Source organism: Opisthorchis viverrini (assembly GCF_000715545.1).
Source record: "Opisthorchis viverrini unplaced genomic scaffold opera_v5_264, whole genome shotgun sequence".
NCBI classification, from domain to species: domain Eukaryota; kingdom Metazoa; phylum Platyhelminthes; class Trematoda; order Opisthorchiida; family Opisthorchiidae; genus Opisthorchis; species Opisthorchis viverrini.
Genome location: NW_008751921.1, coordinates 357,343 through 375,962, shown reverse-complemented (window position 1 = coordinate 375,962; position 18,620 = coordinate 357,343). Strand labels below are relative to the sequence as shown.

At 41.3% G+C, this 18,620-nt stretch overlaps 1 protein-coding gene across 1 annotated transcript; it reads right to left on the bottom strand.

The window, feature by feature from the left end:
- Positions 1–5,941: 5,941 nt before the first annotated feature.
- On the bottom strand, positions 5,942–11,102 carry T265_14796 (hypothetical protein; the record flags this gene model as incomplete). The annotated part of the gene is made up of 2 exons (XM_009175277.1): positions 5,942–6,176; positions 10,954–11,102. Coding segments are annotated over 2 exons (321 nt in total), but the record flags the coding sequence as incomplete, so codon positions are not given.
- Between the last annotated feature and the right edge of the window lie 7,518 nt (positions 11,103–18,620).

The window sequence follows — 18,620 nt, the reverse complement described above, 5'->3', positions numbered from 1 at the left end:
TGATTCCAAGAAGTTCAAAATGAGTTCTTTTGAAGTATCGTAACACATTTATTTGCCATGGTTATTAAACCACAAAAACGTAAAGCTGTCTGCGGAAAATGCTGGAGCAGATCAGGCGATGGCTAGGACATTGATAAAGTGACCTATAGGGATCCGCCCAAAATACATCCACCTTATTTTGTATTCGAAACAGATTTTACGGATATAAAACAATTGTGATGAATTCAGAAATTAGTTGTTCCGTGAACAGCATAAATATGGTTTAAGGGAATGTGCCTCGGTATCTCAAGACAGACTAGAAAGAACAGTTATGTTTTCAATCAATTGGAAAATGTTTGGGACCGATTGGGAAGTCATCGTTTCAGATGGGTTTGGTAAACAATCGGTGGATTTATTGCTGGGCAACGTTTCGCTTTTGACACAAAAGCTTCGTCAGGCCAAGTGAGTAAGTAAGTAGGTTGATTGGGTTTTAAGGCAGTCAGGGAACCAATCCGTGAGATTCCTTATGACTAATGACGTGATCAGTGCTGGGTGTTCAGTCTGATGTCCCTGTTTGTTGATTAGTGCGATGACTAAGCTTTTGTGTCAAAAGCGAAATAAATCCACCGATTGTTTACCAAACCCCTCTGAAACAGTTATGTTTGGTTAATCTTGCATTTCTCTGATTCTAGCAATAGGAACCAAAAACAAATATAAACAGTTTCCATGTGGATTAACAAGAAGAAGCACACTACTATTAAGATGCGAGTGCTGGCTTTGTTTTATTTCTCTTGTAGTTGAAGCCACTGTACAAATTGTGTGATGATCAAGTCGGACACTTTTTGAAATCCAACTGGATACCCGGTTATCAAATGTCATCGTCGTATGTGCTAATAATGTGAGTACAGTTGTGTCGTGTCGTGCAAATTCAGTTTAACTCACTTTGGTGGGAAGAAAACGCTTTCCGAAGTGTAAAGAACAAATACAACACAAGGTATATTAGATATTGTATAACGTCTGAGGAAGAATTCTAATGGTAATACTACTGATGAGGAGGATGCGAGTAGTATGTTTGCTCGTAAATCCGCTTTGCGTGTCTTGAAAAGTGAGATATATTACAAAATTGGTGGATTCGCTTTGTAGCAACAGTCAATGCATATCCGGAAAAGTTCAGGGAGACGCGTTCAAAGAGAGGATGGATATGCAGTTTTTGTAAACAAGATGCACATGAGAGTTTTGCTTCTCTGTCCAATAGTCCGCAACTGTTCAGTTGGCATTTTCTCATAAGTAACTCCGCATCGAAGGCCGTCTTCCTTTCACTATTAAAACTGGAGTGCTGGCTTTGTTTTATTCTTCTTGTATTTGATGCCACTGTACGAAGTGTGTGATTCTCACGTCAGACAACTTTAGAAATTCAACTGAATACCCGGTTAAGAAATGTCTTAAAAATTATGCATTCAAATCATCGTCTACTTGTGCTCATAATGTGAGTAGAATCGTATTATGTCGTACAAATTCAGTTAAGCTTACGTTCTTCGGAAGGAAACGCTTTTCAAAGTGTAAAGAACACATACAACACAAGGTAAATTAGATATCGTAAAATTTCTGAGGAAGTACCCTGCCGTTTTATGCTGGGTTGTGACCTGAACTTAATTCCACAACCCTCTTGAAAAAGGGAACGCCCAAATACACAATGTTTTCCAGTTTTCTGAGGGCTTCCCTAATTTCGAGTAAGAATGGTCGTTAAGTAACATCATGTTCCATTTTTTGTTTGCTGGCACACGTTGGCAAGTCTTTGCTAACTTCCCCTTAGGTCAACTCATTCACATTTTTGCTCGCTTCCGAAAAATGGAGCAAACGAAAGTGGATCGGTGCTAGTGATCATCACGAGGTTAACCAGTGAAACTAAGGTGACCATTAGAATGATTCTAAGGTTTAGATTAGCTGTGAATGATGGCATTCAGTGTCTTTTGTAACAACGACGCGTGGATTTAACTATACTGCTTACGTTTCCGCTACTGTCACCTTGGCCAGTGACATCGGCTCATACTTGATGAGTTATTCTATGGTTTACAGTTTTCACACGGATTGAAAGGATTGATAATATGTGGAGCTGGAAATCACAATTACCAATTTATCGATATCAATTTTATGTTACTCAACCAAAAGTCTGTTTTCTTCACTCCTGGTTTCCCCTCCATGCCATAGTTCACTGTTTGTTTAGATAACCCGTAAAGCACTAGCTAGATATTCGCATGTAGTAAAAATTGTACACGTATACATGCATGTAGATCAGGCAAGTACACACTAGATATGTGGATTGATTGGACACCTAGAAAATTGCCTTCTCACAATTTTTCTCCACTGGCAAGTGCTCCGGAAAACGAACACAGAAACATGACCTTCAGGAGCTAGTGCGAAAGTGTGTGGTGGGTTTCGGACTGACCGCTCAATATGGAAAACCAGGTTAACAGGTGGTATTTTGTCATTCCATTCCCACATTTGTCAGACCCAATTACATGGTGTCAAAATGTTTCAGATATGACGTTTAGAAACGCTTTGTTAAGACGAACGCTCCTGGGGTTGTAAACGAATCGTTGGCCCTGCACGTAGGAAATGTTTGCTAACCAAATGGGCCAGCTTGCCAATAAACTCGCCTATGACGTGAAATTTCGCATCTGATTCGCATACTCTGACGAATATTCTTCGACCATGTAGGTTCGGCCAAGCATTTGCGGATTTGTCACAACGCGGCGCTTTTTCCTCAGTAGTAGGTACTGACTGATGAAGGAAACTGTGTACCCCAGGGTTGTATTTCACTTCTCTAATAAAGTAGTCAATTTTTGGTGGCAAACTCTGTTCTACTAACCAGCTGATTAGACATCAATAGACTGAAAATGGATTGAATGGCGTTTTCCCATAGGGTATGCAGATTTACCTGTCCACATGAAACAATCGGAGATTTCAAAGCCAAAATAAGCAGATTGATAACTTTTATTAACTTGATGCGACGTTGTAAGTAGCCATCTAGAAACAAGCTATTCAAAGCTTGGCCGGTAGCGTTCAGCTTATTCTGGTAGATTTATCTTGTAGTAAAGTACTACTGGACTGAACGCAAGTACTTGCAGATTTGGGGACTAAACCCCTAGGTACCACTTCTAAGTTTCCACATGTGCTCGGCTGAAACTAGCTTCACAGTGGTCTTGTTTTTAGCAGATGTGTAAAGCTTGCATGCGGCAGGTCGAAGGCTAATAAGGAGACTAAATTAACTTTCTAGTTCTCGTTGCTTTTAGTGATTGCGGGATTCATACTGTCCGCATCCACATCACTCTCGCTTGAAAGGTCGTTCTTCTGTATTGGCGTATGTATTCTGGTGAGGTCATACCTAATGAGGGAAGCACTGAACTCGAGTTCCTTTCTCATTGGAACTCATTTTTGGCCGTGCCGGGGTATGACCCTTGGACATCTGACATACAAAGCGAGCCACTACTCCACCAACGCATGTTCGACGCTTCCGAACAGGTGACGTGTTCACGCTTGAGCGACAGAATTGGTATGCCTGATCCTACCTGGTTTGATTGCAACGATCTAATGAAAGCAAAACTCGAGTCCTGTGCTCCTCATAATTGTTGTGAACTCACCAGAGTAGTTACGCGAGGATTACTTTTCAAATGGGAGTGATGTGAATGCGAACAATACAGATCCTGCAACCAGCGAAAACAACAAAATCAAACGTTGCCCGGCAGGTTTGAAGCGCCCGTGGCATTACCTTACTGGGAATTCCTGAAAGGCGGGTCAATCGGTCGTCACAACCAAGATAAGTACCGAATCGTCGTTCGAGCAGTCGAGCAGACCAATCACGCCACCAAAGCCTGCACACATTCGCCTAGTCAGACGTGAAAATTCAGACGCGTCCGACGTTCGCGGGTGGATCAACAATACCGCTTTCGCGGAGTTCAAGCTCTGGTACGGCCGGGAATGTTTAATGCTGCTGAGCTGAGAGCAAAACTGGGGTCCAGTACTTTCTAATCGCTTTGCTATTAATCTATACCAAACGCCGGAACACTATCGGACAATAAGAACGTCTCCAAACTGGAATGAAAGTCTCCAATACTGTGCTGACTTCGTTTACCCGAATTTATTGTTCTGTGAAATGGTAAAATCTCAGAGTTGATGCCAGGGAACTGTCACTCTAAATCCATCCCAAATAAAAACCGAAAGCAATCGGAGACGAAATCACATGCTGATTACACAGTCAATGTTATGGATCCTTTACTCCATGCAGAAGCACACCAGGGAGTTCCATTCAGGTAGCTTACTTCGTTGTAAACCGATACATGTAAATATAACGCTTTAAAAGCCTTGCAATAGACGTTCAAGAAGTTGTGAAAAGTAATTTAACAGGTGTTTGTTTTCAAGGCATATGCGAAGCAGCCGCAGTTCGTAATGTTATTAGGTTCAGTGAAACTTTAGACGTTTTAAAGGACTAATTCTATGGTCTCGTTCTCCCAAGGTAGGCCTACTGTAAATGCCCTCGTTACACGGTCTTCGTTTATGCATGGATGAGGTTGACCATGTTTGCTCCTGCACTGAAGGCGTTATATCGACAATAAAATGGCAGCAATATCGGATGGCGACGCCTTCAGCCACTGTAGCTGTGTGTGTTTCTGCATGGGTCTGGGATGAACAGAAGACACTTTTAGATAGTACGGCAACTTCGAGAAAACAACAGGCCTTTCCCGAAAGCCCAAAACGAAAAACAGCAGCAATTGGTGTAAATTTCTCTGTCTTTATGGCAAAAATGTTATTTGTAGGCGTTAAATTTACACAGACGCGTTTCGTAATAAACAAGAACGCAGTGTAACAAAACTGGAACCTCAGATCATCCACACGATGAGTTGAGGTTTGATGATGAATACTGAATCACCAATAACTTTCATGTGCTTTTGTCTGACAGTTTTTGGAATGAAACGGTGAAAGTCGTACTGCGTTATTCTGAATTCTATAACTATAAACAGCCATGACAGGGACATATATGTGGTCACATTTCTCTTCTTACTCTAGACACAAATATTTAATATCTCTGCCTCGTCTCCAACTACCGATCGTTCTCTTCAAGTCTCTTGTAATGCTCTCGTTAACCTCGTAGCATCAGAAAACAATATTTTTATAGTTTTAACATCTTGAAGTTTCAGCACGGTACCGAGGTGGGCGATCCTCATTTACGAACTACTGAGGTCACGGACACAATCAGCAAGGTGCTTATCATGTTCAACATCTACCCATGATGTGCTTCACTCCTGACCATCTCTATGCGTAATATTTTCCTCACTAATTTGTCCATCTAACCAGTTGCTCAAGAACCATTTTAGCTGGATGCCGGAGACATCAAGGTGCTATTGTGAACTGTGCAATGACCGAAGAGGCACCGTTAATCCAGCGACAAATCAGAAACGTTTTCATCACAAAAGGAGAATGATTTTAAGCACTATATCTACGGTTACCTACTTCAGAAAGAGGGCTGAAGAGGTTCATCGAGCAGTCCTACATCAGCAACACCATAAAATGTGCTGTGTATGCTAGGACTGGTAATTTCAATCCATATTTCACTCTTTACATCCGTTAACGATTGACAAACGCCCATTTCTTTAAGGCCAGCGCCTGATCAACGCACTGTTGGATTGTCCCATTGTGATCCCCGGGGTGCTCAGGAAAAAAAGCAACCACTTTTGGATTTCGTACTTGCTTTAAAAACTGTAAAATCGAGGTTGAAATTGCTCTCAGTGTAGGATGTATTTGTCTTGCAAGTAATCGCGAAATAAGCGATAACCAAACCGTTTCTTTTTGGGGAAACATACCATAGATCATCGTCATATCTGCAAGAGTTTGCGTTGGGTAAACGGCCCATTAATGCGAATTTTAACCGTACAAAATTACGGATATGAACAAGTATGAGCTGTTCAAGTTTTCCACAGACTATTACGGGAAACATTAACACAATTGGTTATTGGTCTGTTGGTCGAGCTTGACAGTTGGATTGCAAACGTTTCATCACCAATCGAGGTGACATCGTCAGTGCAGGGTTGAGTGGGTGAGTGACCCGCTGAATAAGTCACCTCGATTGGTGATGAAGCATTTGCGATCCAACTCTCAAGCTCGGCGAACAGACCAACAACCAAACAGAGCACCCGAGCTACCTACATTTTACAACATTGCTAACAGATTAGCACAATGTAATTAGCAGAGTGAATTTCAGAGGGAGGGACGACATCGAATACTTATTGGGAAACAGCTAGTTCAAGCCATCAGTTGAATGACCTGAGGTTATCAGGGCAGCTTGGATAGTGGTTGTGTGGCAAGCACCGGATGGACGTGTGGGGAAGATGAACTGGACCACGGTAATTTCGGTGGACGAACAACAAAGAATCGCTCCATTATACCAGATGGCTAGTGACTCAATCGCTACGATTATGTGGTGCCTTGCTAATCAAGTCAAACCGGCAGACGCTTCATATACAGTGCACAGAATCATTGGCTGGGAATCACTTCGTGCGCCGTGTCTGCCAAGTGCTGCCGGTGGATTGCGTCTCCGCACTCTGTAAACCGGTTGTTCTGTTATGCATCCAGTGCCATCGGAAATTCCAGTTTCACACATGGAAGACAAGCAACTGTTAAAAAAAGCCACCGAATGCTTCCGTAAGGTATTGTTGAACACAGGACTCCTTCTACTCTCCGGTTGTACGTCAAAACTCGACGTGTCATAGAAATTTGGAATTATTATAAAAGATGCCATCCAAGCGGCCAAAGTGATTAAGTTATCTGATAATCTAGGAAAGTACGTTGCAATCATCGGTTGCCTTACTGCCTTTTTGGTCCGATGTTGACGCTCTTTTCTTTTGTACGCAGCTTTTGGTCTGTATTTTGGTCACACAGCACTTTCTCATAACCATGGCGATGGAAAGTTCTTACTATTTTTTCATCTGGAGTTTCGTAAATTTGTTTGGAAGAGCTATAAACGAACTGTCTTTTAAGACTTCCTCATGACGCAAAGTGCAGTGAGATTCCACTTCGAATTCTAACTATTCTGCAGGAAAAAATATTTCTGTGAAATTACGAACTATTTTTGGAATCGTTGTTCGTTTATGGAATCCCCAAGGTTTTCTGTGATTCATGCACGCACTGACCAAAATTCGAAAAAACTAAAGTAGGCGCAACCAAGACCCATGTTGCAAGCGAGAACTGATGCTAACCTAAATTTCTAGGAAGTTTTGTCAACATCAAGTGTTTTTTTCACGATCAGACATGTGCTGTGTGTGAGAGTATACTAACTCAGCACGCATTACCTACCGTGCCAGACTTATTAAAACCGTTGTACTATGATCAATCGAAGCCAAGCATCTCAAGCACCCCGGTTAACTCACTGAAGACTGCTCATGACTTAAATCATCCGTGACAAGCAGTTGACACTGTTTGGTTTTCTTGTTGCTCTAAACCACTCTGGGGTAACTTAATGGTGATGTAGTACAGTGCAAATTACGTATGGTCCATAATCTCCAAACTGAACGTTTTGTAGAAATCCGTAGCTCTTCTAACTAGTTAAGCGAATAAAAGATCTCCAACAAGTTATGTGCTGTTGTAAGCCTTAGAATTACAAAAGTGAGGCATGATGGGTCGATTTCACTCACGCATCAATCCATGTTGACGTACTGAAGTGCAAATACAAGTGGAACGAACCGCATAAGTCCCAGTAAGCATTGTCGGTGAGATAACTCATTTAGGTAAAAATGCAAGTTTTATAATTAGGCCAATAAATTACTGTTTTTAACGAAAACGGATAATTTCCGCCTGTCTTTCAAAATAAAGTAAAGGGCGCTAAAAGAAAGGGCGCTATTAAATCCTATGAAATTGCTTGAATCAACAAGCTATTGCGCCGGTAGATCCGACATCTGTTTCGCAAGATATTTTCAAATTAAATAACAGGAGTAAAGCGAATGGTAGGGGAAAACGATCAGGTGGTTTATTGTGAAAATTCACAATTGACGTTTATGAGGACGCTGATGTGTTGCAGCAGTAGTATTCAGGATGACCATATTTCAATTTCTCTTTGTAGGAATAAAGCGTTATTTTTGAGGCTATTAACCAAACGACAGCAGCGAATATGTATAGAAATCACCCTTTTTGCTTTTAGCTTACTGGCTGTTATTCCAAAGTGTTTTGAAAAGCAAACTTTGCTGTACACTTTTGAATGACAAGCCAGAGCGAGAGAGATAGAGTGGTGAAAGCAGTATTCATTTAGATGCAAAGCTACTGGCTATAAAGCATGTGTAAGCAATCGGATGGGAAGGCAAAAGAAAAAACCTTAGTGCAGTTGCAGCGACGTAATTTTTTTGGATGCGCTCTCCAGATTTTCTCGGAGAGTTCTAGGATTAGTTTATCGCAGTGCATCGATTGTTGCCGTGTCAACTGTTGGTCATTTACGGTGGCGATAGTTGGAGCTGCAATAGTGAACAGTATTACAACGGTATTGTTTCTTTGCCTACTTTTTAAGCTCCGTAATCGCGGATCAAAAGAAATGTTGACTTTTGCGCTCCAATGCAACAAGCAAGAGTGTTCTTGATGAATGCCTTTTGTTGTTCGTATGGATTTATTAGTCGATTGTGGCAAGGTGCCATTCATTGCCCGTTGAAGGATGATGGTCCCTGTATTCTGCATGTGAGTTTCTATTTACTCATCTGCATTTAAGAGTTCCATTGGATATGATAACCGCAGTTTGACCAGTCCCAGTGGATACGACTTTTGTCTCCAATTTGAGCAAGTACCCCAGATTTATAGTCTTCAAATTACAATTTATCTCTAATGAGGAAGTTCCATTCTTCTTTCTTGGGTCCATTATTAGAGACATTCCTAAACCATCACACAACATCGTCGTTTTTGCTTATTTCGATTTGACTGCGATTGTGAACATACCTAAGGGTTACTCTACACTTCGATTGCCGTGCTTAATTGTGGGAGAAGTTACAACCCGATCCCCCCTAGACGAGACAATTTCTGCATAGTCTATCTGTTGATAGTTATGAACATCCTTATTTATGCGTCCACATTCTCCTTATTTCCGCTAACATTCAAGGCTTAAGTATAGACTAGCAGTAAGTGACCCGCTCGGTGTAAAAGAACACACTTTATCAAACGTTTTTCAACCACAACACGAAGTAGAAAGTACACCTGTGAAGCTTGAGGGTGTGTGGGTTGCGGGTGTGTCGGCAGGTTGTAATCTTAAGAAATCAAACTTCAGCCGCCACCCGATTTACAGTCAATGAAGGCACCGGAGCTGCTAATATGCTTACATATTTTTCACCCAAGTTACTGTCAGTGACTTACAGAATTTTTGAATATTCAAGGCATCTACACGGGGAATGAAATTCATACTATCGTGTTAAAGGAACATTTTGGCTTTGATCTCTTATAAAATTAGTGGCTTAACTAACTTTTATACTTAAAGAACAATAATGTAAGATATTTTATTGCACTTCAAAGAAATTTGATGGATAATTCAAATGATTGTCGGAAATTAAATGAGACTACCTGACAAAACTCGCATAACTACCAGTTGTTTTTACCGATTTATGTAGAGTTAACTCAATACTTGATTCTGTTGCAGCTATTTTATAACAAGAACATGAAATATAAACAATACTGGTTTTTCTTTGTAAACTATTGCTAGATTGTTGTCCTTCTCAAATGCGTTGACATTAAAAGTGCACCATTAAAGTGTACTAGAGATAATTGACCACCTGGCACACAAATGTGCCTGACTCACTTCTACGCATCTGCTCCACGGCTGAAACCAATAAATTAGGAGTAATTTGGGTGAAAAACAATTCAACACCCAGGACAATTAGCTGACTTCCTTGAATGTGCAAAAGCGCACATTTTCTGTGAAAACTTTTGAAACCTTTGTAGTTTGATTGTTCGAATTTTTTTTGAAGTCAGTCTCAAAAGCGGCCAAGGATTTGGCGAGCACCATTCATATTTAGTTGAGAACGCGCCCAAGTTCTAAGGACCTATTTGTCAACCCTTCGAAAGGTGGAAAGTTTGTGTAACTTTTTCCGCCATACACTTCTAAGTGAACATGAAGTAACGCTAAACAGAGGCTTTTTCGATGTGTAGACAATTATTTCAATGTTCCTAAGTTGTTTGTAGACGGAAGTTTACATTCAGTGATGGTGAGCGATGCAGAAAGTTTAACAGGAGTTTTGGGCTATCTTCGATCATTTCAGGAAGATATCCCAACTTCATTTTTTATCTTCCTTAACGGAAAAATCGGGTTGCCGTCTGAATAATGCGCATCAGCAGATATATTCCAATTTGCACTCTGTCAAACGCAGAAGTGGGAACACGTTTCGTAAACAATCAACTCTAGATAATACGCTGTGAATTGAAAACCAGTGAGTTACTTAGAACATTGCCGCTGTCTGCGGATGATAGGCGACCTTGTTTAGGTGATTCTAAGGTAGAAAACTTTTTTCATCCACATATGGCGAGAAAATAAGTCTACTGTCAACTCGAGGATCGTCAGCAAGAGGGCAAAATAAGGCATTGTGTGATTTGATATCTTAGGGAATGACATATTGAAGCATAATTTAAGGTGCCAATCTCTAGTTTCCTAGATGACGGTTTGCAAATTAAGATGAACACTGATCCTACGTTGTTTCCCAGACTTATGTGAATAACGTTTCACAACGTAGGTTATGCATTTTGTTTGAAATTTCTTTGTCAGTCGGCTATAAAATCAGACACACAAACGGAGCAAAGTGTGCAAGATGACACGCAGAAACACTTTAACGCGGACACCCAGCTTTACCGTGCTACCATTTTGGTAGTAGTAGTATTTCTGATTGCACTTAGAACAGCACGAAACCCTTGTGGCTGTACTAGTGTTATCGTGCAGCAGGGCTGCAAATGCTCTGACGTCACCCGGCGAAATGTTTGGATATCGGTAGGAACCAAAACTGAATGCAGAACAGCCAGAATGGTTGTTGGTCTGGTTGCCGAGCTTGGCATTTGGATTGCAGACGTTTCATCACCAATCGAGATGACGTCATCTGCTATCGCACTGCCGAGCTCTACGAACAGACCAACAACCAATCAACGCACCCCAGCTACCTATACTCCACAACGTTGCCAGCACCCAGAGTGCTTGTTCTCTTTCTCCGAAAGTTATGATCGTGGTCTGCGGTTCCCCGAGTGATTGATAATTGAAAGCTGTGCAATCGTCATGGAGAATAAAACTTCGTACGCTATGATTGAAGGTTCATATCGTGGACAAGGAATTCTAATCTGAAATCTAAATGAATGACTTGGAAGAAGGAGCGTATCCACTTGGGATTCAGTGTGGACGACGTTCGCCGAGCCACGCACTGATGAAACCTCTCCGTCTGGTGATGAGTGGTTTACGGGTCAGGTTTTACTCTCGGCTTAACTGTTAACATCCACTAGACCAGCGACCAAACGTCTCTTTCACACACGACAGAGTGCGGTATAGCTCTTTTGGTATGTTTGTCCAAAATGAGAATAACTACATCAGTGGGGAAACAAAAATGATTGTAATATCGAAGCACTTGGGTGTGCAAGAAGCAGGGCACGTAGAACGCTTATTCAGTCAGCTTCTCAAGTCGGCCGAAATGTCCATATTAACGCTGTTTAGGATATGAAAGTCATTTAAACTTTCGGACATCTAATGGACACTGTTGAGCTGAGCGGATTTTTACATATGTAGCGTACCAAACCAGGAATGTGTGACGTCGAGCACAAACTTGTGTGAGTACTTATGTAGCCAGTAAATCTAACTTCTCTCTGTCTTCTGTTAAGGTTCCGTCCAAAATTATCTCATGTCCATTAGGTGTTGATTCATACACTTCAATTATTGCGCCGTGTGTCAAAATTCAACAACCTTCCAAATATTTCAGGCAGTATTGAGTGTTAACTTTCCTAGATATATTCACGGTTGTTTCGATTGCTTTTTCAGTGTTCTCGATGTCCGTCGCAAGTTTACTATGAGAAGAGTAGAGAGCCTATTGAGGTGACGCAGAGGGACCCTGTAAAAATGTCTTCTCTTTATTTACTATTCAAGAAAAAACTATGTTGGTCAGTGGCCCAAAATCCGTGCTAGTGCGCTAACTATTATGCGTGGGTTTTTGATGCACTTGGCTATTGATGCTATGCCAGGAAATTTGATACCCAGTTCGAAAGCATCCAATTTGTGGACTCCAAAAATGACCTGAGATTCAACGGTCAGTTGCTTTTCTGCCGTGGTACTAGTGTAACGGTGGATACTAATGATGAGACATGCGAGTGGTGCTTGCTCGTAAATCCGCTTCACCTCTCTTGAAAAGTGAGATCTATTAGGGGAATTTGTGAAGCCGCTTTGTCGCATTTGCTTGCATTTTAGTAAGATTCAATGAATACCCAGGAAAGTTCAGGAAGACGCGTTCAAGGAGAAGATGGATATTCAGTTTTGTAAACAAGATGCCTATGAGAGTCTTGCTTTGCTATCCAATCGTCTGTAACTGTTCAGTTGGCCTCGTTCCGTTCACTTGTACCATTAAAAAGCACTCCACGTACCGACGTTGGAATACAAAATTTTCAATCGATAGAATGGGGTATTTTACTTCTTTTCAGGTGTCCGCTTTCAAGGCCGTAATTCTTTCCAGTTGTGATTCGCTGGTGCATTACATGGGTTTTGTCAAACTAACAGAATTTCATACAAGCTGACAACGATGAAGAAATATGAAGAATCCAGAAACACTAAGAGATCAGTTAAGAATCGCCAACACGTAATGTATTTTGCTGTATAATAAGGGACTTCCAACCTATATACTGTTGTCATGGTGTCTACGAGGCATTTGGACAACTGCTGTTACAATAAATTCTCGTGGGTTCGGTGTACTGCTCAAAAATAGGTTCTTTTTATGCAACAAGTTTATATCGAAACAGCATAATACCGCTACTGATAAGTTTCAGTTTCAAATAAAACAACAAAATTCACAAAGAAACCTGTCTCACTTCTGGTTCTTTCACTTATGGCAGTACTGTAGTTCACTAAAGGATGAAAAATACATTTCACAAGTTTTACTCATTCGACCGTAATCTGCGGTACACAGCAAGTATGTTAGCTTGATCTGACTATCGCACGTTAAAGAGCTAAATATAATACATGGTTGGGGACTGAGTAAAAGGGATACGGTTCCTTTCTGCAAGTAAGCGTTTTTATCTTAAGTAAGAGATTCGTTGTGTATGCGCGTAGCATTCAGTACGACGTTGCCACTTATCTCACTTCTGTTGTTAATCGAATTAGCGGTCTCAGTTGCTTCCAAAAAATGCGTTTCCACACTAAACACCTTCCAACAGACACACGGCTGAAACTTAACACGTATTATTCCATTAGAAGTGACGGTGTATGCAGTAACTGTGTTATCCAAATTTTTCGAACTATGATTATGTGGCTATTCCGAATGCTAACGGAGACATCCTAATCTGGGGCCACTTTGGAAGGTTTGACAGTTTTCACAATTATTTCACATATGGAAAATCAAATCAAGCGCATTGTAGCCAAGTCAGGTAGGGGTTAGCTACATACGAAACTAGAGGTGATTTACAGCTACAACTTGTTCAAAGCCCTTCTTGGAAAACCTATGATGGCACTTCGGTACAACCAAGTAAGTTCGCTGAAATTCCTTAAAAATATAGAACAGTATGGTGGTGCTTGCAACAGTGTAGTTTCTCCATCAGGTCACTGAGCATTGTGGTCATCTGGAGATATTGAAAGTGGCGGGCGTTTGGAGAAGGAGCGTAAATGTACGAGCAAATGGTGTTTCTGTACGTGTTAGAAGTGCATTTCTTCACCATGTACTCACTACGTTCGTCTAGTTGAAGTCGATCTGCAGTGAAAAACAACGGATCAACAGATGGAAAACGAAATTTCGCAAGAGTTAATTATAAATTAGCACTTGTGGCGCATAGAAGCAATTTATTGTTGGGAATTTCGTGTGATGGGCGAATAAGCGTTTGAAATATAGCGGCTAGAAAACAAATCATGAAGCTTGCACTGCTTTATGCCGCACAGTTTATTTCATGCTAAGTGAATGTGCTTCACTAGTGTGCACGATGAAAGGCCCTATCTGAATAATTTAAGTGAATTATGTTTTTCTAACGCTGTGCATTTAGTATGATACGTGAATCACATTCTGTACGAAATCCAGACTTTCGGTGTTTATTCGATTTCATTCAGCCGCTAGGGATGATCCACGTCCTGGATAAGGTAGGCGCTTTTGGAAATTTACAGATACTAACCATAAAATCTTTTCTTGTCCGTTGAGTGAGAACGTTTATAACCACCAAGGTCTATTCCGATTTCGGTGTGTGATGTTTGATACGTTGTTCTTCTCTCATCAGGTCTGTCCTCAGGGTCCAGCTAAAACTAATTCTGAGGGAGGAATACTGTTTATTTGCATTAGGAAAGAAGTCCACAGCCTCCGGGCTAATTAGTTGAAATCTCTGTTTGGTTTTGAAGAAAACTTTAGATGTGTTGATTAATCGCATCTCGAAACCGAAGCAGACATCTACGTACCAATGCTTCCAATCAGTAGTGCTATCCTGTTAGCATCAACAATGAGGCTTTTAATTACTGAATAAAGTGCGTGTCAACTGATGTCCCCTTCGCTGACAGCTAAGGGAGCAAATTAGTGGGTTATATAATCATTCAGGTGAGAATATTCTACCTAACAAGTGCGAGGAACGCGATTTGGTTTAAATCAGGAGCAGTCAAACATGTGGCAAACACTAACGTCTGACATTCAATTGCTACAAATGGTCGTGCCATTACAATAATCTATGCGGGGAACCGAAAGATCTGTTGAACATTTCTTGGGCAAAAGCTTGAAACAGCTGAGGCGATAGTGATTCTCTCAAGTGATCCCTCTTTTCCACCAAAATGGATAAGTTAAGGCCCTGACGTTGTCTTCTTCACAAATCACTGTTTGCCGTCACTGAGTTGATGGGGTAGTTGATTTTTAAAGGTGTTTCATCAATAGCTTTTCATCGAGGTGGAATAATTTCTGAGATGTGACGATTTTCGGCATGAAAACATACGTGTGAAACTCAGCGGCCCAACAAATCCGATAAAAAACAACAACAGACACATCAGTAAATCTTTCCTGTCACCGGATCTGTAAGAATGATAGCATAGTGAGAGTAATGTTCAACAGGACCGCTGAATATCGGTGGAATGCGGGACCAGAAGTCTCGGTGTTACCGTCATCGACCAATTTTAAGGTTAGTTCCATGAATTCACAACAGATTGATTCGTTGAGCAAACATGTGTCGAAATATCGCGGTCTTTTCATAAAGACTTCAGTCTGGCAGGTACCTCAACTTCAGCTGATCAAGATACAGCAGTCGACTTTTAGAGAAGGTTCTTATTCTGCGAAGTCAAACTGAAGCATGACAAATGATGAAAAAACCGAGGCCACACCAAGATAGTATGTAGCAAAAGCAGACTACTCAATGACGGGAGATTTATATTTTTGTGAAATTATCTGGTGTGCAAGATGCCACCCACTCTCACCAAGACACCTTATCAACGATCGGGTCCCTTTGGTCTGGACAGGCGTTTTCTCCAGCTGTAAAATATTTAGTCAGATGTGGTTTACTTATTCAAACTGTCAGACTTTTGAACAAGGATGTATACCAGGAAACGATTGTAGCTTCCGCGGTATTCTAGAAAAATGAATGAAGGCAGAATTTTGTACTAATTTGGTTTGGGTAACGTTCAGAGACGAAGAATTGGTCACTTGTTTTGCAAAGCGGGAAACGACTTACATGAGTCCAGATATGTTAATTCTGAATAGAAGAAAAAAACATCTATAGAATTCTGTGTCACGTAGGTGAATTTGTATGAGCATATAAATCCTGGCACAAATTAGTTCATTCTTCATGAGAAACGTCAACATTAACCTTCCATAACAACGTTCTTCCCACTGAACATTATCATAATTTCACTATTCAATTCACAGTTAACTAGTGGAGCGAACAATAGATCATTTCCTCCGTCTTTCGCTGACCACGAATGTGGATTCCTTGCTCGTTTTATTTCGACGCATAAAACGTATAACGTAGTTGTTGTACTGGGTTCACCTAATTACATTTGGTTGGATGTCGTGTTAGCGTGTAAGTTCTTTCACTCTCTGGCATTCTTTTTTTATTCCACGCCTTGATGTAATTTATAATATAATGTGGCATGAGATCTTCCTTTGATTCCAACGTTGCACGTTTCTCTGACGTGGCCGGAAATCTTGTTCGTACCTATGTCTTTAGAAGACATGTATACATGGAGTCATTTTTAAGCTTTTGAGCTGGAAACGTTCAAAAACTCTTTTGCTTTTTTAGCCAGACCTGCAAAATCGTGTTTGATATCAATCCACCAGAAGTGAACTATTTAAATGAGTACCTCTATGACCCTTGCTGACTGCAACTGATCTTGGAGACAACTGAGTGTAGAACGCCGTCCACCAGATTTATTCATAGGGAGGACTTCAATAGACTTTGATAATACGTTAATGAGTAGGTCGGATTGAGAAGTTTGCCGTATTATGGAAGGAAAAATTGAGGGGAGAGTTGGACTTGGCTCTAGTTTACAACGAAAATGTGATTTGCCTACATATTCAACCAACAGTCGAAACAGAAGCTGAAACACAAAAGCCAATGATACCCGTCACCTGTCGAATGATTCAGTGTCTCTGGCCAAGAACAAGAAATGTTGCTTTTTTAAAAGGCGAATGGCAACAACAGCACCGAAGCGTTTCGTCTAGCCATTTATTTCATTGTCATAAAAGGCGAATGGCAACAACAGCACCGAAGCGCTTCGTCTAGCCATTTATTCCATTGTCTTAGCGAATTCTGTCTGTTTCCGGCAATCTGAATTAGTCGCGAAAACTGCACTTGTTTGGACAGACGAAAAGGTTTTACACACAACCCTTGGTTGGCGCAATCTTGCCCGCAGTGCTGAGTGGATTATTAGAAACAAGAACGTCCGCTTCACCAGAAACCGGTTTCCCGATGCTTCATTCTCAGACTTGTTTGGACAGACGAAAAGGTTTTACACACAGCCCTTGGTTGGCACAATCTTACCCGCAGTGTTGAAAGGGTTATTGGAAACAAGAACGTGCGCTTCACCAAAAACCGGTCTCCCGATGCTTTATTCTCAGATACGTTCTTAGCTAGTTCCAACTATACTTTTGACACAATCTTTTCCCGACCAGAATCCTTCCTGGTGTCCCCGGGGTGCCATTTTCACGCAATATCACAAGAAGACGTAGACGAAGTGACGCAAAGGGGGCATCACTGCCGCAAGAACATAGAACACTCTTTTTGAAAGTATGAACCCTACTGAAACGCTCCGTTTGTTTGTCTCAGAAGGAGGCAAATAGTTTGGACATGCACCGACGGCTGTTTTCTGACCTATTGTTTAAACACAGAGGGTCAGAAGACCACAAGAAAAGGAGCCTTGTGAGATTTGACAGAAAAATGTATTCGCTAATTTCAGAGGCCCTTTCACTAATCAGGGTGGAGGCGGATCGTAACCGGGACGAGTAAGTGCAGGCAGCCAGTTGGATTTCAAAAAATTTTCGCTCCAATGGTTTGCTTCCTCACCTTTCTTAAAGATGGATGAGCACTTATTTTGGCGGATTTGCTAGATCACCAGTGGCATTTCCTGGCCTGTGGCGTGTATCGGCTTAAACAGTTTACACACGCGTGGCTCTTTCACATCAATTATCCCTTTAGCTTTCTGGACTCATGAAGCCACCACATCCGTCAAGGTGCACTTTTCAGCTTCTCATCGAGTGGTCTTGTATTCTGGATAGGAAGGAATGTGTGTTCGAGCTTGGAGGAGGTTTATTGCTCTAGATCCAGAGCCTAGGTGTAGTTAGCTAGAACATTCCACAAGCGGAACGCCTAGCATCCTGAAGAGTTATGAACAGCGCCCTCCACATAAGGTCGATGAAAACTCTTCGACAGCTGACGATTGGTTTCGCCCTTTTGAGGCTCATCAGGTAGGCGCATAAAAACATCATAAGAAAGAGATTCAGCTGGAATCTAGGTGAGTCTCTCGTCGAAACCAAGTTGAAATGCAAATGAGTGCATTTTGCTACTTTCGTGCCATTTTGGTCCAAGTTGAACATAAGGTTAACGGAATCTCAAGGACCCGCCCTCCACATAAGGTCGATGAAAACTCTTCGACAGCTGACGATTGGTTTCGCCCTTTTGAGGCTCATCAGGTAGGCGCATAAAAACATCATAAGAAAGAGATTCAGCTGGAATCTAGGTGAGTCTCTCGTCGAAACCAAGTTGAAATGCAAATGAGTGCATTTTGCTACTTTCGTGCCATTTTGGTCCAAGTTGAACATAAGGTTAACGGAATCTCAAGGACCACACCTACCTCGTGAGCACCAAAAAGGATGAAACCGGCCGTATTTGTAGTCACCACACAACCCGTGGATGTTGGCCCACGATTCGAGTAAAAATTAATTCACTTGATAATAAATATACAGGTCGGTCGCCTCAAACATAAATTCCTGGCGGAAAAA